The sequence below is a fragment of the Balaenoptera musculus genome, chromosome 7 (genome assembly GCF_009873245.2).
Source record: "Balaenoptera musculus isolate JJ_BM4_2016_0621 chromosome 7, mBalMus1.pri.v3, whole genome shotgun sequence".
NCBI lineage: Eukaryota > Metazoa > Chordata > Mammalia > Artiodactyla > Balaenopteridae > Balaenoptera > Balaenoptera musculus.
The window spans coordinates 70,703,643-70,727,874 of NC_045791.1; the positions used below are offsets into that span (position 1 = coordinate 70,703,643).

Sequence of the window (24,232 nt, forward strand, 5' to 3'; positions counted from 1 at the left end):
TATCTTGCTCCTTCATCTGGTACATAGCCCTCTGCCTTTTCATCTTGTCTATCTTTCTATGAATGTGGTTTTTGTTCCAGAGGCTGCAGGATTGTAGTTATTCTTGCTTCTGCTGTCTGTCCTCTGGTGGATGAGGCTATCTAAGAAGCCTGTGTAAGTTTCCTGATGGGAGGGACTGGTGGTGGGTAGACCTGGGTGTTGCTCTGGTGGGCAGAGCTCAGTAAAACTTTAATCTGCTTGACTGCTGATGGGTGGGGCTGGGTTCCCTCCCTGTTGGTTGTTTGGCCTGAGGCAACCCAACACTGGAGCCTACCTGGGCTCTTTGGTGGGGCTAATGACAGACTCTGGGAGGGCTCATACCAAGGAGTACTTCCCAGAACTTCTGCTGCCAGCGTCCTTGTCCCCAAGGTGAGCCACAGCCACCCCCCGCCTCTGCAGGAGACCCTCCAACACTAGCAGTAGGTCTGGTTCAGTCTCCCCTGGGGTCACTGCTCCTTCCCCTGGGTCCCGATGTGCACACTACTTTGTGTGTGCCCTCCAAGAGTGGAGTCTCTGTTTCCCCCAGTCCTGTCAAAGTCCTGCAATCAAATCCCACTAGGCTTCAAAGTCTGATTCTCTAGGAATTCCTCCTCTCGTCGCCGGACCCCCAGGTTGGGAAGTTGAGGCTTATTTAAATGGATGCTTTGGAGACATAAGAAGAATTTCGGAGATAAGCTAGGACACCATCTTACAGTTCACCAACAATGAGAGAATGAGTGACATTCCTCCAAATCACAGTCTGAGCAATATAATATAGGCAAAGAGAAACACTTTTGAGATACAAGTTTTTAAGTAAGAAATTCAAAGAAAACTGAGGTTAATGATAATAGTTATTATGTATCTTCCACACACCTTCACATAAGAGATGTTCAGATTCCCCTTATATGGATGAGAACGTGGAGACTCAGAAAGGTTAAGGAACTTGCTGAAGGCCACACAGGAGTAAATGGCAGCACCAAAATTTAAGGCAGTCTGACTTTAGCATCTGATCTGAGCTCCTAATTAGACGGCTTTTAAGCACAAGAGCCCTTCGTTCAGGTTTGTTTTACACAGTCTATGCTGTTTCAAGACACGAAGCTGCCTCATTATATAAATCTATCCATATACTTGTCCATCCATCCATCCATCCGTCCATCCATCCATTCATCTATCAAAGCATGTCTTTGTCTATTAAAATATGATCAGCAGGATTTGAACTCTTGGTTCAAGACTGATGAGTAAAGTGAGAATGATTTGTTAGACTCTGACTGATATAGTGTGATCAACACACATGTGATTTAGGTACAATTCAACGGCAAATTGAGCATCTCCGCTGGTGGGCCTTTTTGTTAGGCAGTAAGAATTCTCTTCTTGTGAAACAAATTTGCTAACAGAATGAGTTTTACTAGTTTGTTCCGCATTCCTCTTTTAAAAAGAAAAAAAAGTTTTCTTTTTTAAAAACATGATTTTGAGTTTTAAAAATAAATAAAAACTGATAAATGTTTCTTATTTAAAGTCCACAATGAATCTTAGAATTCCATCTAAAGTATTAAAAACACTATCTCAAATACAGTTTTAAGTATAATTCCTCAAATCTAAAATTAGGTCACTACAAGTAGTCAAGATTGAGCTAAAAAAGACATTCATTTCCTTGCCCTTTCATCCTCCTCCTCATCCCTCCGTGGGAAAAAAAAAATTCACTAATATGTTGCACATTGCACATCTTTTTTCCTTTTACTAGTCCCTATATTTGTAGGCATCATATGGAAAATCAACTCCTGCTTTATTCTTGTAAGCTTGGTTTTATCTTCCTAAATATATCCTTCTTGTCAGAAGCCAATCAAGCATTTTGTTCTCCCTGTTTATAAATTGTTCTACTTTATACTTTTGGTTCTGATTATCTCTGGTTCTTTTCTTGCCTTTGTCGTAGGCACTGTGGAACTGGAGATCTGGAAGCCCCACTAGCTGTCCTCAGGTAAGCTGTCCTCAGTGCCGTAGGCACTGTGAATCTGGAGATCAAAAAGCCCCACTTTTTGATCCTCAGGTAAGTCAACCTAACTCATGTTAGCTGTGAAGAGGAGGCAAGGAGAGTGACACAGCCAGCACTCAGAGAGCTGACCAGAGGCCCTGAAGGAGATGGCTTATCCTACTTTTCACTGGGTGAAGCATGGATGAGTGGGTGAATTCACCTGCAGCTGCGTTTCCGGGTCCACGCCATTGCAAGGCCTTTGAGGATAAGCAGGTTAGAAGCCTGGTCAATGTCTTAGTCATGGATTTAGTCAATGGGCTGCTCTAACAAAAATACCATAAACTGGGTGGCTTATCAACAACAGAAATTTATTTCTCACAGTTCTGGAGGCTGGGAAGTCCCACATTGTGGTAGCAGCAGATTTGGTATCTGGTGAGAGCCACTTTCTCATGGACAGCCGTCTTTTTGCTATAATGTCACACAGCAGGAGGGGTGCACTAGCCCTCTAAGGTCTCTGATTAGGACACTAATCCCATTCTTGAGGGCTTCACCCTTATGATCTAATCATTTCCAAAGGCCTCTTAACACCATCATCACCTTTGGGTTTCAACATACGAATTTTGCAGGGGGACGCAAACATTCAGACTATAGCAGTCAGTTATCATTTGCCAACCTGTGTCTCTGCCTTGTTTAACGACTCAGTTTCTCCACTACTTGTGATCAAGAGTCTTTCTCACTCAAAATCTATCTTTTCTTACTGATGTTGGATTCGTCAGTTATGGTACGATGTTATGCTGCAGCAGCAAACAACCTTTACATCTCAGTGGCTTAAAACAACAGAGATCTATTTCTTATTCGTGCTACGTGTCACCCAAGGACCCGGGATGACGAAGCAGGTGCCTACTTGAACAGTGCCAGTTACCATGCCAGAAAGAGGAAAGAACACTGCCGAGTCTTGTATTGGCAATCAAATACTCAGCCCCAGGTCAGGGTCTTGAACTAGATACATGAGTTTCCCCAACTTCAAGGGAGCCAAAAGTACAATCTGTAACGCAGACCTATTTCCCTTACTCTGGAGGTGGGAAATCAGAAATGTTCAGTGAGCAGCAGGTCAGTAATTTTATCTTTTAATTAAACAAATAGAGGATAGCAGTTCTTCAGTTTTTTTTTTTTCCTTTGGTCTATTTCTAATTTATTGTCTCTTAATTAAAATATCCTGATATCTTTCTATTTTCCATTACTTAGTTTGCCCTTTCTTTCCAGTCTCATGTTATTTGCAGTAAATATTTTGTGTCCTTTTGCCCAGCAATCTAACTTTTTGCTACCCAATGTCTATTCTCATTCCTCAGCCCCAAATCCATTTTCTTTATTAGATTCCTCTGAACTCCTGCAGCTCTTTCTGTCTGTACCACACAACTTAACCTTTAATTATTTGCCTACTGGGCATTGCAGTTGGTTCTGCCTTTTGTCAGCTGAACCAGAACATAACTTTCTCTCACGACCTCCCTCCCCTCCTCCAAACTGACTCTACCTCCCAACCCCTATTTCCAAAGTTGTTCCGTTATTCTTCCCAGCACTCAGCCTCAAAACCTTCATTTCTCTCTGACTCTTTTTCTAATGTCTTGCTTCTCATAATTGTGCAGTTGCCAAATGCTTCCCCATGCATTGTGCTCGTGTGGATCAAATGACATAGTGAAACTGAGAAGCATGTTGCAGGCTCTACGTCAAGGGGATAGTGCTCTCTCTTCCTTTAACTATTTTTCATTCCCTCCTTCATTTATTTATTCATCATTCATTTATGCATGCACTTATACTGGACCTAAGTGCTTTCTTGGAACTGTGCTTGTTACCGAGGGAACCACAAATTAAATATAAGTCTCTGCTCTCCAGGAGGCTACATTCTGGTTGAGGAAATCTTGTATCCATATTTCTGGGGTAACTAGGTACTGATAGGATTGAAACAAGGGAAAATGCTCTGAGATCTGGAGAAGGGGGCAATGATGATGTTCTGGAAGGGTCTAGTAAGCCTCCAGGAGATGGCAGATGACTAAATCAATTACTCGCAGATGAAAACATCTAGAGGCCTCTCAGAATACTTAAAATAAAAACAGCTCACTCCATTAAAGGTTACTAGAACCTTCATGATCAAGGCCTTTTTCAATTTCATCTAAAACTTTCTTATTTTCTGGGCTCTAGCCACACTAATCTTCTGCCAGTTCCTTCAGCACACCAAGCTTGTCAGCATTATTGTGTCTTTGGACCAGAGGTTCTCTTTGCTCAGAATTCCTTTTCTACAGATCTTTGTATGGCTGGTCCTTGCTTGCTGTTTGACTCCAATGGCAATCCTCAGAGAGGCATTTCCTAAATACCCAATCTTAAATAGCATCCCCCTTTCCCAGGACCTTGTTGTTCAGAACTCTTGTATTTTTTTTAAAAAAAAACTTATTATCTGGAAGCATCTTACTTGCTCACTTGTTTATTTCTATATCACCTATCTCCCCCTCCTCTTCTCAGGATGTCAATGTCACCATCTTGGACCAGAACCTCCCCAGGATGTAAGCTCTTTGCAGGTATGGACCTGATCTGTGTTATACACTGTATTGCCAAGGCTGAGACAGAGCGTGACACATCACATGTACTAACTAAATATACACTGCTACTGTACAGCTTCCTTGGCTCCAATCTTTCTCTCTTTTAGCGACAATTACCAAACTTCATTACTGGGTTCTTTCTCCTTAATGCTCCTTTGACCGTGTAACATGTTCTGGCCAGAAGGACCTATGTGGAAGTGAGGAATGCCACTTCCAAGACTGGCCGATAAAAACTCGCATGTATGATTGTTCCTTCTCTTTTGTTTTCTATTAAGTAAATGAATAGGACCTTAATGATTTAGGGAATGTCAGGCCCATGATATGGAAAGAGATATGGTTCCTAACAAACCATGTGTAAGATTACCTGATTAAGAACACTTGCCTTGACCTGTGATGAGAGCAAGAAATAAATGTGTGTGTGCATGTGTTATACCTCTGAAAATTTAACATTTATCTGTTTTAACATTTAGTGTTACTTACCCTAATATACTTGACAACTAAGTCTTCAGTCATTTGGTTTCAAGTACCTTTCTAGCTCTTCAGGTACTACACACATTCTCAGTCATAAGCTATTCCTTTCTTTAGCTATCTTAATTCTACCTTAACATCTTCCCTCTAGTGTTAAACGAAGAAAAGTGCATGGACCTTGGAATTATCTTAGAAAAATCTGAGGTTGAATTCAAGAATTGCCCCTACCTAGCAACATACGCTTGTCATGTTATTTACCTCCCCAAAACTAGTTCCATCCTGTGTATAAATGGAGGAAAATAATACCTAGCTCACCACACTGTTGTGAAGAATGAAATGAGATGGTGTACTTGACTTCCATGCTAATTAAACATGCCTTTCTTTATCTGTTTCCCCTTCTCTATACCTGTAAAACTCCTCTGAGTCTTGTAAGTTCTCCACTGTTCCCCAAGTTGGCCTCTGGGTTCAAAGCTTGACTTTGACCCTTGCTAGCCAAGTAAACTTAGACAAGTTACTTAACACCTTCGTGCCTAAGTTCCATCCTATTTAAAGCTGGAATCATCCTAGTACCTAACTTGTAGTGTTCCAGTTAATGTTAAATGAATTAATGAATGCAAAACCCTTGGAGGAGAGCAGGGCACAAAGTAAGTGTTCACTAGTGCTTAGTGGTTATTTTAAAATTATTCTTTCAAACCTTTCGAACCTAATTATCCCAGCTCATGCTGACACTGCTCTTCTCTATAGTTAAGATACTTGTGTCCATTGTATTATTTCCCATTAAAAAGAAAGTCTTCTTGACTAGTAACTTTTCAGGCTATAGTTTTCAATATCCATAGTTCTCTACAATGACCCTAACAGCCAATGTTAGGCACCACAAATAGAATTAAACTAAATTCCATTAAAGAAAATGCATGCTCCAACCAAAAGACATAGACTGGCTGAATGGATACAAAAACAAGACCTGTATATATGCTGGCTAAAAGAGACCCACTTCAGATCTAGGGACACATACAGACTGAAAGTGAGGGGATGGAAAAAGATATTCCATGCAAATGGAAATCAGAAGAAAGCTGGAGCAATTCTCATATCAGACAAAATAGACTTTAAAACAAAGACTATTACAAGAGACAAAGAAGGACCCTACGTAATGATCAAGGGATCAATCCAAGAAGAAGATATAGCAATTGTAAATATTTATGCACCCAACATAGGAGCATCTCAATACACAAGGCAAATACTAACAGCCATAAAAGGGGAAATCAACAGTAACACAATCATAGTAGGGGACTTTAACACCCCACTTTCACCAATGGACAGATCATCCAAAATGAAAATAAATAAGGAAACACAAGCTTTAAATGATACATTAAACAAGATGGACTTAATTGATATTTATAGGACATTCCATCCAAAAACAACAGAATACACTTTCTTCTCAAGTGTTCATGGAACATTCTCCAGGACAGATCATATCTTGGATCGCAAGTCAAGCCTTGGTAACTTTAAGAAAATTGAAATCATATCAAGTATCTTTTCTGACCACAATGCTATGAGACTAGATATCAATTACAGGAAAAAATCTGTAAAAAATACAAACGCATGGAGTCTACACAATACACTACTTAATAACGAAGAGATCACCGAAGAAATCAAAGAGGAAATCAAAAAATACCTAGAAACAAATGACAATGAAAACACGACGACCCAAAACCTATGGGATGCAGCAAAAGCAGTTCTAAGAGGGAAGTTTATAGCAATACAATCCTACTTCAAGAAACGAGAAACATCTCCAATAAACAACCTAACCTTGCACCTAAAGCAATTAGAGAAAGAAGAACAAAAAAACCCCAAAGTTAGCAGAAGGAAAGAAATCATAAAGATCAGGTCAGAAATAAAAAGAAATGAAGGAAATGATAGCAAAATCAATAAAACTAAAAGCTGGTTCTTTGAGAAGATAAACAAAATTGATAAACCATTAGCCAGATTCATCAAGAAAAAAAGGGAGAAGACTCAAATCAGTAGAATTAGAAATGAAAAAGGAGAAGTAACAACTGACACTGCAGAAGTAAAAAGGATCATGTGAGATTACTACAAGCAACTATATGCCAATAAAATGGACAACCTGGAAGAAATGGACAAATTCTTAGAAATACACAACCTCCCGACACTGAACCAGGAAGAAATAGAAAATATGAACAGACCAATCACAAGCACTGAAATTGAAACTGTGATTAAAAATCTTCCAACAAACAAAAGCCCAGGACCAGATGGCTTCACAGGCGAATTATATCAAATATTTAGAGAAGAGCAAACACCTATCTGTCTCGAAATCTTCCAAAATATAGCAGAGGGAGGAACACTCCCAAACTCATTCTACAAGGCCATCACCATGATACCAAAACCAGACAAAGATGTCACATAAAAAGAAAACTACAGGCCAATATCACTGATGAACATAGATGCAAAAATCCTCAACAAAATACTAGCAAACACAATCTAGCAGCACATTAAAAGGATCAGACACCATGATCAAGTGGGGTTTATTCCAGGAATGCAAGGATTCTTCAATATACGCAAATCAATCAATGTGATACACCATCTTAACAAATTGAAGGAGAAAAACCATATGATCATCTCAATAGATGCAGAGAAAGCTTTCACCAAAATTCAACACCCATTTATGATAAAAACCCTCCAGAAAGTAGGCATAGAGGGAACTTACCTCAACATAATAAAGGCCATATATGATAAACCCACAGCCAACATCGTCCTCAATGGTGAAAAACAGAAACCATTTCCACTAAGATCAGGAACAAGACAAGGTTGCCCACTCTCACCACTATTATTCAACATAGTTTTGGAAGTTTTAGCCACAGAAATCAGAGAAGAAAAAGAAATAAAAGGAATCCAAATCGGAAAAGTAGAAGTAAAGCTGTCACTGTTTGCAGATGACGTGATAGTATGCATAGAGAATCCTAAAGATGCTACCAGAAAACTACTAGAGCTAATCAATGAATTTGGTAAAATAGCAGGATACAAAATTAATGCACAGAAATCTCTTCCATTCCTATACACTAATGATGAAAAATCTGAAAGTGAAATTAAGAAAACACTCCCATTTACCACTGCAACAAAAAGAATAAAATATCTAGGAATAAACCTACCTAAGGAGACAAAAAACCTGTATGCAGAAAATTATAAGACACTGATGAAAGAAATTAAAGATGATACAAATAGATGGAGAGATATACCGTGTTCTTGGATTGGAAGAATCAACATTGTGAAAATGACTCTACTACCCAAAGCAATCTACAGATGCAATGCAATTCTATCAAACTACCACTGGCATTTTTCACAGAACTAGAACAAAAAATTTCACAATTTGTATGGAAACACAAAAGACCCCGAATAGCCAAAGCAATCTTGAGAAAGAAAAATGGAGCTGGAGGAATCAGGCTCCCTGACTTCAGACTATACTACAAAGCTACAGTAATCAAGATAGTATGGTACTGGCACAAAAACAGAAATATTGATCAATGGAACAGGAAAGAAAGCCCAGAGATAAACCCACGCACATATGGTCAGCTTACCTTTGATAAAGGAGGCAAGAATATACAATGGAGAAAAGACAGCCTCTTCAATAAGTGGTGCTGGGAAAACTGGACAGCTACATGTAAAAGAATGAAATTAGAACACTCCCTAACACCATCCACAAAAATAAACTCAACATGGATTAAAGACCTAAATGTAAGGCCAGACACTATCAAACTCTTAGAGGAAAACAGGCAGAACACTCTATGACATAAATCACAGCAAGATCCTTTTTGACCCTCCTCCTAGAGAAATGGAAATAAAAACAAAAATAAACAAATGGGACCTAATGAAACTTAAAAGCTTTTGCACAGCAAAGGGAAACATAAACAAGACGAAAAGACAACCCTCAGAATGGGAGAAAATGTTTGCAAATGAAGCAACTGACAAAGGCTTAATCTCCAAAATTTACAAGCAGCTCATGCAGCTCAGTATCAAGAAAACAAACAACCTAATCCAAAAATGGGCAGAAGACCTAAATAGACATTTCTCCAAAGAAGATATACAGATTGCCAACAAACACATGAAAGAATGCTGAACATCATTAATCATCAGAGAAATGCAAATCAAAACTACAGTGTGATATCATCTCACACCGGTCAGAATGGCCATCATCAAAAAATCTACAAACAATAAATGCTGGAGAGGGTGTGGAGAAAAGGGAACCCTCATACACTGTTGGTGGGAATGTTAAGTTGATACAGCCACTATGGAGAACAGTATGGAGGTTCCTTAAAAAACTAAAAATAGAACTAGTATACAACCCAGCAATCCCACTACTGGGCATATACCCTGAGAAAACCATAATTCAAAAAGAGTTATGTACCGCAAAGTTCATTGCAGCTCTATTTACAATAGCCAGGACATGGAAGCAACCTAAATGTCCATCGACAGATGAATGGATAAAGAAGATGTGGCACATATATACAATGGAATATTACTCAGCCATAAAAAGAAACGAAATCGAGTTATTTGTAGTGAGGGGGATGGACCTAGAGTCTGTCATACAGAGTGAAGTAAGTCAGAAAAACAAATACTGTATGCTAACACATAGATATGGAATCTAAAAAAAAAAAAAAGGTCATGAAGAACCTAGGGGCAAGATGGGAATAAAAACGCAGACCTACTAGAGAATCAACTTGAGGACACGGGGAAGGGGAAGGGGAAGCTGGGACAAAGTGAGAGAGTGGCATGGACATATATACACTACCAAATGTAAAATAGATAGCTAGTGGGAAGCAGTCGCATAACACAGGGAGATCAGTTCCGTGCTTTGTGACCAGCTAGAAGGGTGGGATAGGGAGGGTGGGAGGGAGGGAGATGCAAGAGGGAAGAGATATGGGGATATATGTATATGTATACCTGATTCACCTTGTTATAAAGCAGAAACTAACACACCATTATAAAGCAATTATACTCCAATAAAAACATTAAAAAAAAAAAGAAAGAAAGTGCAAGCCTACTGCCCTTGTGCACTGTACTTTATTACCATGTGTTGTTTCATCCTTAGTGCAAAGATTTTTTTGTCTTTCAACACTGCGGTACAAGATATTAATTTGAAACTATACTTTGATTTGGGACAAACAAAAGTTGGGGAAAAAAGATGCAATCAATGAATAAGTGGGTTAAAATTCCCAGAAGCTTGATTATACTAATAAAGGACTACAAATCCCATTATGAAGATTTTAAAAATATATAGTCAAATATATCTAGCAAATTATTGGTTATATACTGATTATCTGAGGAAAAATAGAAAAAGCAGAATTGATAGTAGGAGGTCTTATAAGCAACTGTATCTTGTTAAGTCACATTTCATATTCTAAACCCATAATCATAATTGTTAGGCTCTATATTATGATATATTGCTATTGTTTTGCATATTTTTATATTTGCTTCTCATTTCTACTTATAATCTTTTAACTAAATATGATCAAAGCAAGGATATTTGTCATAAAAATCTGATCAGTGTTTTCCCACTTTGCATGAACTTGTGTAACAACCACATCTTTTATTCTTAATTAATAGTAAAATAAAGTACAGAAAAAAATGATATAAGGAAATGACACTTTATTGTCACAAACCAAGTCATCTGATTTCCAATTTGTTCATAAATGGCTTAGAGTAAATCAGAGAACAGTTCAAGAAACACTCTTCTAGGACCATCTGAAGACCTGGCACTCTTCCTTTCTCTGCTGCTTGAACAAATTATTTCTCTCTCAACAACTGCTTAGTTTTGTTATCTGTACATGGGAACTATAATCCTAGAAACTCATATGAAATATTTTAGGAGTTCTGCCTAATCTCTGGCTGAGATAACAATAATTAAGAGAAAAAGACTAACAAACACATTGGCCATTGATCTTGTTTTAACCCTGCACCGAATCAGATACCATAACAATGACATATCTGGATATCATTATTCAGGTCTTACAGAGAATCACCTCTACAGATATAATCTCACAACTTTAGAATTTTATCATTAATACATTACATTAAGATCCAATATAAGTAATTTTGTATAATTTATAAGGGAGTTATCAAGGATGTTGTATTTTATTTCATTCAAAATGTTATTAAAGTCATAGAGTATAAATTCTTGTGGAGTTCAGAACTTGTTAAAGTATCTTTTGATAAACTAGTGTCTTTTCTAATTACATCATGAGAATTATTCTTTTTCTTCCTTACCTTGAATTAGGGCTACTCAGAAATACGGTTTTAGCATATTCTCTTAGTTTGATTTTTCTTTAAAATTACTTTTCTATCCTACTTTTCCCCTTCTTTCTTCTCCTCAACATTGTTTTATTATTAAATTCTTGAATTTTTTCTCTTATTTAAATAACTTCATTGTATTTCTACCTTTTGCCACCACTGATTCATATCCTTTGAAGAGCCTCCTGTTTCCTGTGCTTTCTAAAGAGATGATTAGCCAGTATGAAAATCTTATTTCTGCATGAGGGTTAAAATACAGAGTTGTAAATGCTACCTTCTGGACACAATAGACCATCTTTTCTAATTTAAAACTGATAGTAAAAATTTTAGGTTGAAACGGAAAGAGGAACAATGCCACTGGGGCCACTGGGGATGCTTGAGGAGTAGGTCTATATAGCTCACAGTAATTCTGTTCCTATCTTAGGTGATGTTTGAATTCAAAAGAACCATGGACATTATCTAGACCAACACCCTTATTTCCTATATTGTACCTATGAGAAAATGGAGTTTATTCTGGCATAAGGATAGACATATACATCAATGGAATAAAATGAGAGCTCAAAAATAAACCCTCACATACAGGGTCAATTGATTTTCTACAAGGGTGCCAAGAAAATTCAACGGAGAAAGGATAGTTTTTTCAATAAATGGTGTTGAAACAACTGATTATCTACAAGTAAAAAAATGATTCTTTACCCTTTCCTTCCTCCATATAAAAAATTAACTCAAAATGAATCAGAGACCTAAATATAAGAGCCAAAACTATAAATCCCTTAGGAGAAAATATAGGAGTAAATCTTTGTGACCTTGGGTTAAGCAAAACCTTCCTAGTTGTGACACCAAAAACACAACTGACCAAAGACAGACAAATTGAAATTCATCAAAATTAAAAACGTTTGTGTTTTGAAAGGTATCACCACAAAAGTGAAAAGACAACTCCACAGAATGGAGAAACTATTTGCATATCATATATATTTGGTAAGAGGCTTATACCTACAATTAAAAAAAAAACTCCTACAACTCAGTGATAAATAAATACCTCAATTAAAAAATGGGTAAAAATCTGAAGAGATGTTTATCCAAAGAAGACATACAAATGATCAGTAAGCACATTGAAAAGAGACTCAACACAATTAGCCATCTGGAAAATGTTAATCAAAACCACTATCAGATACCACTTTATACCCACTTGGATTGTATTATTCAAAAAGATGGTAATAATAAGTGTTGGCAAGGATGTGGAGAAATTTGGATCCTCATACATTGCTGTTAGAAATATAAATGGTGCAGCCACTTTGGAAAACTGTCTGGCAGTGCCTCAAAAAGTTAATCATGAGGTTACCATTTAGTCCAACAATTCTACTCCTAGGTATATACCAAGAGAAATAAAAACATATGTCCAAACTAAAACTTGTACTTACACACATATACAAACACACAAATTTGTATACAAATGTTCATTACAGCATTATTCATTAGAACCCCAAATTGGAAACAACCCAAATGTTCATCAACTAACTGATAAATGCATAAACAAAATGTGGTATATCCACGCAATTAAATATTTTTCATCAATCAAAAAATGAAATACTGATACATGATACAATGAACCTTGAAAACATCCTAAGTGAAAGAAGCCCAGTCACAAAGGACCACCTGTTGAATGATTCCATTTATATGAAATGTTGGAATAAGGAAATCTAGAGACATAAAGTAGATTAGTTGTTGCCTAAGGATGGAGGAGGGAAACTTGGGGAGGAAATGGGGAGGGGCTGCTAAAGTGTACAAGTTTCTTTTTGAAGTGATAAAAATATTATGAAATTGATTGTGTTGATGGTTGCACAACTTGGTGAATATACTAAAAACAACTGAATTGTATACTTCAAATGAATGAGTTTTATGTGAATTGTATTACAAAATGACTGTAAATCTATCTGTCATCTAATTATCTATGTAATCTAATCTGTCTATAGGAAAAAAAAAACAGAGACCAAGCGAAATGATGTGATTTTATCCAAGATGAGACCTCACTTCTCTGAACCCAGTGGTCTTTCCACTATGTCATACCAACTCTTTTCTCTCTCTCTTTTTAAAATCTCTCTTGGGTAGCTTTGATGAGAAAGTGGCATAAATCACTTGAGCCCTTCTCTTTACTACATGTTGATTACCCTTAACCCTTCAGGGGTTTCATGTATTTTTTTTTTTTGGCCACGCTGTGCAGCTTGTGGAATCTTAGTTCCCCAGCCAGGGATCAAACCCATGCCCCATGCAGTGGAAGCATGGAATCCTAACCACTGGACCGCCAGGGAATCCCCAGGGGCTTCGTGTATTTATCTGTCAAATGAAGATGACATTACCTGCCCTAACTACATCCTAGAGATATCAGAGGATCAGAGGAGAGGAGAAAGTAGGCTGAAAAGAATTAGGTTTTAATATGTTAGAAGGTTTCCCTTTTCCTCTGGCTGTCCCTTAATGCCATGCGCATCTCAAAAGGGAAATACTTTCTCCAACAAAAGACAATTGTTAAAAGACTTATGAATTCAGTGTAAAACATACCATAACATATCTCCTAAGCATGTAATAATACACAAAAATGTCAGGTACAGATATATTGATCAATACAGGGATTCTTTTTATTTATTTCCCCTCCCAAGTCTGACCATCCAATGTCACTGTAATGCAAGCATCTCTGTTGTATTTTCTTTTTCCCAAACCAACAAATCTTTTAGAGGAGGAAAAATATATTCAATTAAAATTAAACTGCATAATTCATTCAAATATAATATTTTTATTTCTTTGTCATAATTGATAATTTGATGTTATATTTGAATGTCTTAAAGTATCACATTTATGTACATATCAATGTTTAAACAGAAATACATCACTAATTTCTGCTAAAGTGAAGATATTTTACTTCATTTCTTGCTTTTTCCCCAATTGTTGCACACTTCTCCCTGATATACATCTTTTAATATCTGCTGATTATAGGCACTTATGACTAGTTGGGACCTAGCATTACTTTTATTACCTTCAATAATACAATTTTGATTATAGAAAGCTCATTTTAGGATGAGTTCAGAGAACAGAATAAACTATTATGTAAAGACTTTGAAAAGACTGCAATGAATAAAAAAGAGCTGTGGTAAACAAACTTCAGAAGATCACTCGTCCTAAGTGCATAGTCCTGAGTTCTTATGTTTCATTCATAGCTTAGTAGTGAAGGGATGAATGGACCCACTCCTGATTAATTTTACTTTGCATTGGGGGGAAGCTAGAAAAACCAGATATTTGTTTCCTTTGTTTGTTTTTTCTTTATACTATAATAAGCATTTAGTTCTTCAGCAGTATTGATTTTTCAATTGGATGTTGCATATAATTTTACAATTTGTTCAATCACTTATTAGATATTACACATACTGCTTTATAGGGGCCTATTCTGGAAAGACTGCTGTTCTGTTCAGGAGGACTGTTCTGTTCAAGGGACTGCTTGCTGATTTGTTGTTTAGATGAACCAACATATACAGTATATTACTATTTGGAAGTAAACCACTGAAGGCCAGGAGCAGTTTCCTACCCAATTTAAACGCCTGTGGAGGACAGTTTCTCAGTAATAATGCTTATACCTCAGAAAGCTATTTATTATGAACGTTCTGGATACAGACAAAGGAAGTGTTTTCAGTACACATACTGTCTAGCCTCTTGGAGTTAAACCAAGAAAAACGTCTAAGGTAGACTTAGAGGGGATTAGGTTTTGGTAAATTCTTTAGATCGCAAATGTTCGGACACTGCCCTCAAATTCATGTGTTCTTGAAGAAAGGCAAAATTTTGAAAGAATAATTAGAATTTGGGGCCCACAGGAAATTATGTTCAAATCTAAATATATTACTCATAAATTTGTTTAGCGTTTGTAACAATCTCCAAGCACAGCCTCAAGATTAAGTAAAATTTTCAAGAGAGAGACTTTGTTGATATATAAAATACGATTAGACTCATCAAAAATACATACACACACATGTGCATGTACACACACAGACAGGAGGAGAACACACCTCCAAATTTTACGGTAATTATCTTGGAATGGTGGGATGACATTGTAATATTTCTAGGCTTTTGAAATTTCTATGATTAATGTGCAACTTTTATAATCAGAAAAAGCCACAGCAAATTCCATTTTAATGTAACCATTAAAACATACATTAGATTGGGAAATAAGAGGCTTGGCATTATATTTTTAAGTGTTAATTAAAGATATATAGCAGAGCATTGTACTAAGATAGGGATTAAAATCCACTGGCATATGGGCCATATTTATTTGCCATTTAATTTGGTGATTCTTCCCTCTCTCTTTATATCTCGTAATTTCTATTCTTGCAGCAAGAATATGCATTTGTAATAAACCTTCCTTTACCGCTTGGAAAGGAGCATGTAGCCCATCAGCTATTCCCAAAGATACTAAGGAATGAAGTCCCACCTTTCTTAACAAATGGCTTACTGAGCAGTGCCCCTGCTCTTCTGGGTTCCCCAATGCTCCTCTGCCTTTTGCGTAGCCCTTTGAAATATTGCTAGTAGTGGCACCAGCATTAAAGGAAGGGGGAGTATTATAATGGCCACTCTCCATGTTATATGCCTCTTTTCTGGATAAAAATCTAAAGCCTATCACTAGTTATAAATAATGTTCATCCTGGTTCATAATCAGGGTTGCTATTGCTTACTCAAAACAAGCAAATTGAAGTTGAAACAGCTCAAAGAACCAGGTTTTGGTGAAGATATGTCTCTTCTCTGCAACCTCAGGGTTAATAACCTTCTCAACCTAATTGGGCACACACATAGTCATAAGGATATTCTCCATAGATAATAATTCGATACCTCTACAAAAAAACACATAAAACCCACACAGTCTGCAAAAAATAAGGTGTATATATCTAATGGAAAAAAAATATTTCAAAGGACATCGTAGGTGATGTGAACCTGTTAGTGGTGGACTTTATAACGAAGTGGTTGTATTTTCTATTTCAACAACAAAAAAGTGTGAAATTCTGTACTGAATATATCCAACATGTTATACGTGTATGGTATACACCTAATGCATGCTACACACACACACACATGCAGACACATAATTTATGTTATTAAACATATGAGAAGATAATGCGTGGTGGTTAAGAGCATGGTGTCTGGAGTCAGCCTGGCAGGGTGCAGATCCTAGCTCTTCCACTTGCTGTTTGGCTTTGGGTGGTTTGCTTAACCTCTCTGTGTCTCCTTCCATGTAAAATGAAAATTATTAGTGTATCTAACTTCATAAGATTAGCAGGAGGATTAAATGGCTCCATGAATGTAAACATTACCATGGTACCTGCCGCACAGGAAACACATGCTTGTGAAAATTCTGTCATCTTTTGATGATCACAATGAGATTCATGTTTTTATCTCTGAGACTGGGATGTTATGTTGTGATGTTGGAATATGGAGCGTGTATTTCCTGATTTTAAGGCACAGGAGTCTCTGACTCGGAATATACTAGAAACTGAGACTTAGAAAACTCAACACAAAATTGTGGGTGAGAGTTTGGTGAGTGAGCACCAGAAGTAAGGCAGGAGTAGCAGGGTATAGTCTACACAAGCAGGTAAAAGAGAAACAAGTAATGAAAACAGTTAAGTTAGTGGGAGAAATACAATCTGTGCTTTGGAGTTTTGTTTCCTTTGTTCTGCCTTCATGTAGTATTTCATTATTTTTATATAAAATCGAAGTTACCTGATTTCTACTGTCTGAGCTAAATAAAAATTGCAAAAACATATAAAATGTATTAAAGTTTTCAATACTTTATTCCTGTATTTTTCGATATTCTACACCAGATCCACATTTGCACCCATCACATCCTAATTAAGTTTCATTAATCATTGTGCGATAACTAGCACAGTTGAGGCATACATAATTACTGAGAAAAATTCAAAAGACTCTTCAGAACTTATATGAAAATCCAATTCCTTTCTAAGTAAAGTAGCGCAGTACATAGAAGACCTGAGGTATGTCTTTGTTTGAAAGACCATGATTTATTTTCAAATTTCAGTTTTATTTAAAAAATCTTACTTTTCACAAAGCTCAACCCAAATTTGGAGGGTGGGTTAGTTGTATATTTTTTTGTTTTTGTTTTTGGAATGGCCTGCTGTGCATTTGAAGTGGCATCGTTATTTATTCATCTTTCTAAGTAACACTTAAAGTGTTTAGATTCAGTTTGCAGACTTGGCTATTTACTGGCAGCTATTGGCAGAGGGAAGTCTGGGTCACAGACATGGCGTTTGTAGGCACAGACCATTGTACAGACCATGTTACAAATACTAGTCCTATTTATAATTGCACTTCTAAATCGCGTGAAATTTTTTAAAAGTACAAATTATTTTTTCTTGTTTAAGGTAGGTGGATAAATACATAAAAGAAGGAAATAACAAAATCAAACTCAGATTTTTACATTAAGCCATAGATTTGCTAAAAATGTCAGCGTTTTTCTCTTGAAATTATGGGAGTGGAAAGAGGTGTGTTTCCCCAAATATACAGCAGAAGCTGTATATTGCCCTCTACTCTGGAAAAAGTTTCTGGGCAAATGGAAGTATTAAAGGAAAGAGAGATGTCTTTAGTCTTCAGACCCCATCTATACAGACAGACAATACTATGGCAGTTTTCAGAGGTGACAACATTGTCTTCGTGGTGAGGGAAAGGCAATTTGAGGGAGGCAGCATCTTAACTACAGGAGTCTTAGAACTAAGAAGGTTTTCTCATAAAACCTACAACTCACCAAAACCTTAGATTTTCTGGACTAGACAGACCTGTTTTCTGTTTGTGTGTGTGTGTGTGTTTTATTCTCTCCATGAGTAAGCTCACGTTAGAAGCCAGTCCTAATTATGGTAACCGCTTTTACAGTTCTAAGGCAAGAGAGTAAAAGAAATCAGTATAAAGAAAACACCCTAGGGGAAGACTGAATGAACTCGTAGTTCAGTAAAATTTTGTGACTAATCAGCATCTTCTTCTTTAGATCCCACATACAACCCCAAATTATATTCTTTTTACTTAGTAGAAAACAGTTGGAAACTTTCCGATTGCAACACAATCTTTTTTGTGCAACTGTCGACCAGTAGTAGTTTTAAAAAGAAATCATTTCTAGATCTTAAGACTCAGAGGTGTCTAATTTTTCCCGATCAAACTCATAACCCAATACTGAAGTCAGCAGGACCTAATGCCTAATTTGCTTATATGTATGGTGAAATCTAGTGCCAAGGATCATCCTTGGCCATTGCCCCGCGTCAAATATTCATGATTCTCTACAGTCCAAAACGCATTAAAGGTGGGAATGATGCCAGCAACACACAGTCTTCCTAGTGACAAGGAGCCTTCTTAGATCAAAGGAGCAAGATGTTAAAGACTTCAAACTAAACTGTCTTTGTAAGAGAGGCTCACAAAAGTAATGCCAAATCTCACACCCTGTTTCAGTTACGGAACATCAATGAAATAAAGAAAAAAATAGATGCTCATTCATTTCTCTCTGAACTCTTTTTACTGAACTACTTTGCTTTTCTCCTTTCTTACCATTGCAGTCAAACACAAGGATGTGATGCACTAAAACTGGAAAACATTATTAATGCTTTCAAAGACAAAATGAATGACTACTGAGGAACTAATAGCATTTAAGCCAATACGATTTCGCTAATGGGGCCTGAGTGGCATGTTGAGAATAATACAAGAGCAAAGTTAAAATGGGCACAGGTGCTATAAAGCATACATATGAAGCAAATATGCATAATGATTTAAGTTGTCCCTTTATGTAATTTGTCACCCAGCTGCATCTGCTCTTACACCTGTGCTCCCTTCCTTGATCTATCTGGATACCCTGGAAATGTTAGGCCTGCAGCCAATTTCATACCCAGTCATTTCTACGATCAGACCCAGCTATCAACTTGCTCTTTTCTTATATTAAATCAAGTATCAACCCCAGGGCTCTGAACTACTTCTGACTGACAGGACCAACAGAAAGTTCTAGGATAATTACTTCTTAGGACTAGTTCCCAGTGCAAAGAGTTACTACTGACCTACTTTGGACTTACTGAAATAATTTATCAGGTAAGATAATTAAGGGAATATAAAGCTGTTTCTAAAACCAAGCAAGTATCAGAAATATTTGTTGAAATCATAAGTTAGTATTCCCAGTACTATCAGATGGGGCTTTATTACTTTGCTGTGAGTCAAATTTATTATGTTTGACTTGGAAGCCCTTCTTTTTCTTTATAAATTATACTTGGCAGGAGGTATCTGAGAGTCTCTTTGATGTATAAATATATTAGTTTTGACCTTTTTTCAGTCTAGATATAAAGAGAAACAATCTTTTAAGCCCTTCTTTTCTTTGCCTTTTAACTAACCCTTTCCCCATAAACAGGCATGCATATCCCTTTGCACTGGTGTTCCAATTATTTTTGAGGTCCATCCTAAATAAAGAGATGCCTTGATATGAGAGTGGATATATCTGTGTTGTGGACCACTTACCATGTGGACTTTTAACTCTCTTTTGAAAGCATGATCCTTTCCTACACATAGGTAAATATCTGTAACCGAAGAATCTTTTGTAGCAATGATCTTTCTTTCCTATTGAGGAAATCTGACCATTTTCTTATTTCTACAGCCTTGATGTTCTCCATAAGAAGAAGAAAAAGGCAAGAGAAAAACCTTGAAAGGAAATCATAGAACATAAGGGAGGAGCTTGTATAAGCTTATAAACCATCTGTTTTTCTCAAAATAAAGGCATTAAAATTTTACGTTATTAGTATCATCGTTTATGAATGCCATCCTCTATTATTTTTTCTCCTTTTCCTCTACTCTCCTTACCCTTCCCCCATTTATTTTTTTTTCTTCCCCGTGTCCAACGTACCTTGCTTCTTGACTCAAAAACTCATCTAACTATGAAAACAAGATCAGCTGATTGTGTACTGGCTTTTTAATTCTAACAAAGCTTTACCTTCATCTAGAAAATACCTGAATATCTTTGAATAGCTAGATTAACCCCTTGTGGTAAAATGTAAAATACGAATTTCTTAGGCTAGGGTTAAAGAAAAATCAGGAATTAATCTTTTACATTTGTTTCAATATTGCAGTTACAATAATAACATTGTTTCTCAGTAGTATTTATTCACATCTTGTTATTATTTCATAATGTACGGTTGAGGAACTTGTATGCATAAAATTGTAGTTTAGTTAATGTCAAGGGAAAAAAATAAAACTAAACACTGACTTATACTCTTTGTTTCCACATAGCATATGCAGTATTTTATGTTTGTGACAGGACCTGGCCATGGTTTCATCCAGAATCAATAGCACATCAAGCTCCCCTGATTCAGTTGACTAGTACTAGAGTCAGGTCCCTCCCCTATTGCTTCTTATCTTACTTTATAGCCTCTTTCATCCCACGCCTATTTAATTTCATTTACTGCTTTATTCTTGTGTCCTTCGGCTGTTTCCAGTCTGCCCTTCATGGCCATAACTAAATACAATATGTTAACATGCAAAGGTACTTATGTAAATGAAAATCAATATGCTTATCATTTCAGCACCATTCCTTCTTGCTTACATTGGACATTTTAAGTACATTTTATTTGAACGCTAACAACTTTTCATTCTTGCCTGGGAAGTATAATGATCTTCTTGGCTCCCTGCCCCCTGCATCCCTCTAATCTTCACAGCTATGGCCACTTAGCCCCATCTGGAGGTTCAGCCTTATTCTGCATTTTGGAACTAATCTTGTCTCTAGGCTGGGGGCATACAAGATGTTCTAGCCAAAAGCTAACTGATTCAGCAACCAGTCATCCTTGCTGCTGGCTTCATTCTGACCTTGTAATTTATTTCTGAGATCTAGGGGCTTGTCCCAGCCTTCTGTAGCCAAGGCTTGGCTTTATATACCAGTTCCGGTAGGTGGGTATCTATCCAGTATCTGCCCCTGATTAGCTTTCCAATTCCTTGATGACTGAAGTTCTGCCTTATCCTTCTCCTTGCTCCCTTTGTAACCGAATTTCTTTTCCTAACTCCAGTACTCATGGCTGCTTAATCTTTCTGATGCCACTTACCTTGCCCAAATCTCCTTGTCCTGTATACCAGAGATCTAAACTTTTGCTAGAATACCAGGAGTGACACTGCTTGCCTGGACATTTTCCCATTGCCTGCTGCAGGCTTCTCTCTTGTCACCAGCTCTAACCCTGCAGGACTTCAGTCACTGGATCTAAGCTGCCTGCAATCTGGCCATCTCATTATTCCAGACATGACAGGAAAGAAATACTTTAATTGCATCTTTGGTTGAATTGTTATGCTAACATCCTCTAGTTACTTTCACCTCATATCTTCATCTTGGCTCTGCCACTTAAACATTTTAAAACTCAGTTTCCTCTTTGTAAAGTGATCATAATGGAATCTACTCTAGTGTATTTTGAAGATAACTGAGAAAAAAAAAGAATGCATACAAATAGACTAAGCTCATAGTAAGAAATCAGTAATTTTTATCTGCTATTATTGTCTCATTTCTTAAATCTTTGCAGTTGTAAAGTGAAACCATGTCACTTAAAGGTGATCATAAAAGAGATAAGAATGGGGAATGGAAAATTCTTAAGAAAAAATTAGGGACCCATGTGAATTTTTAAAAAGTAAAATAGCTGACAGCAAGATAATTTACGGCATTAAAAATAAAGTTGAGCTACAGATGTAGTCATCAGCAAACATTAAAACAAGATATTTTAAGGATACATTTCTTATCAATGTGTCTTAATATATAATGACTGTGGCTACACAGAGCCTTAAAGCATTTAGGGAGGAGAAAGATTCTCTGAGTCAGTCATTTATCTTAGAGCAGTATTTATACAACCATCTGGGGGAGTTTTAGACAAGTAAAGTTTTAAGCCCCACTTCTCTGAAATCCTGATTCATTAATTTTGACATGGAACTAAAGAATCGATGTGTTTTAAAAATTCCCAGCCAGGTTTGGGAACCATAAAATTCATCAGCCATTAAGATGTCCAGGAGGTTCTTAAGAAAACATATGTCTGTTTACCTCAAGATGGTCAAACCAGTGCATACACCCCCTGACTTGACTCCTAGCTGACCATTGGCTAGAAATGTTTAACAGGTATGGAAATCCTACTGATATCTGCTTTTATTAATGGGTGGCTATTTCACGTGGCTAGTCAATAGCAGTGTTTACTTGTAAGTACCTAGTTAATTTACCCTAAGAAGCTCAGTTTGCTCAGTTGGAATCCTCAATTTAATCTACATCCAAAAATATTCTAAAATGTTTTCAGTGCAGACTGTTTCATTCTTGCCAAAATTATCTTGCCTTAATTTTTTCTTTCTGTTTCTTAGATGAATTGCCCCCCTCTACCCACAAAAGTCTGATGAAAATGATTGTCTTTTTCCCTCAACTTTACTGAGATATAATTGGCATATAACATTGTATAAGTTTAAGGTGTACAACATGTTTGATACACTTGTATATTGCAGTGTGATCACCACCATAGTGTTAGCTAACACCTCCATCACCTCACATAATTACCAATATTTTGTGTGTGTGGTGAGAACATTTAAGATTTACTCCCTTACCTACTTCAGTCAAAATGATTGTTAACTGCTCTAGGCAAACACAGTCTGCATATTGAAAAAAAAATATGAAAGGACACCTGGTTGTTTTTCTGAAAGGTATGTGTGTAAAAGAGAGAAAGAGAGACAGAAAGAAAGAGAGTCTGCCTCTTTCCACTGTCATGCCATACAAAGACCTTTGGGTTTCTCACTTTAGGTATGAGATCAGGGTAGGACCAAAACACGTGGCTGCCCTAGAAGGCTAACATTTTGGGACCCATTCAAAATAATGAATATTATTCATAATCTGTTCAGCATATCTTTACAGGAGAAGCTGAGTATTGCTTGGGTGAAGGGAGAAGTTGATCCTACAGGGTGGCTCAAAGATTATTCCTTGCCCTACCATCTCCCTAATTCAGCTATGGGAGTGCATATGCATACCCTTTAAGTAAAATCTGTGCAGTTACCCAGATCCACCATTTTAGGAGCAGATTAGCAACTATCCATTGTTTCTTGACCATGCTTTTTGACAGATGTTCTGGTAAGTATGATTTTTCTCTCCATCTCTTAACATTGACAGTATTTGGGGGTCTCGGTGATATCTTACTGTACCTTATCAAGTAATGCCCTGGGCAGCTGCTTGGCTGACCCAACTTTTAGTTCAGCTTCAGAAAGTCCTTGCTGTTATTGTAGCCCTCATTTTTTTACCCCCATGAGAACTGGATTTAAAAAAAAAAAACTGCTGAAAATGTCTTCTTTTAGGAAATAATTGATAAAGTAAAAAGAAATTAATTATTGTCATTATTTTCTTTAAAAGAATAAAATAGCACATTACCAGACATCCTCGGCATCTTCATCACATTCTGCACCAAACTGGCAAATATCACAGGTGGATGTCTCCTTTTGACTGGTTTCTCCTGAGCCTTCATGGACTATAGGACAGAAGAAAGTGAACAAAAAGAATTCAGATAAGTGTGCACAATACCAACAACTTCAAGACTATTCTATATGAAACCTGCTACTTTTCCAATGGACTTCTTTGCTATTGCAGCTCCATTAAGATTGTCATATTCGGCTCCCTTCTTCCCTAAGTTTGAAGAAAACTAACAATAATATGCTAGCTATTGGTATGTGGTGAATAATTCTTTTAACAAGAAAAATAAAACAAACGAGAGTGTACTGGATTTATCAAAATTGTTTGGCTAATAGACCATATGAAAGAGTTACTTAATTAAAAGGGATTTAGATTGTTACTTGCCTAGAGGAAAAACCTAGTGTCTATAAAAAAAAT

General features: G+C 36.8%; 1 protein-coding gene across 1 annotated transcript in view; it reads right to left on the reverse strand.

Moving 5' to 3' along the window:
* Nucleotides 1-24,232, reverse strand: part of TMEFF2 (transmembrane protein with EGF like and two follistatin like domains 2) — a 249,896-nt gene that overhangs the window by 93,593 nt on the left and 132,071 nt on the right. Inside the window, exon 5 of the mRNA XM_036858121.1 lies at nucleotides 23,777-23,873. Within this exon, the coding sequence (XP_036714016.1) occupies nucleotides 23,777-23,873 (97 nt within the window). The remainder of the gene's footprint in view (nucleotides 1-23,776; nucleotides 23,874-24,232) is intronic.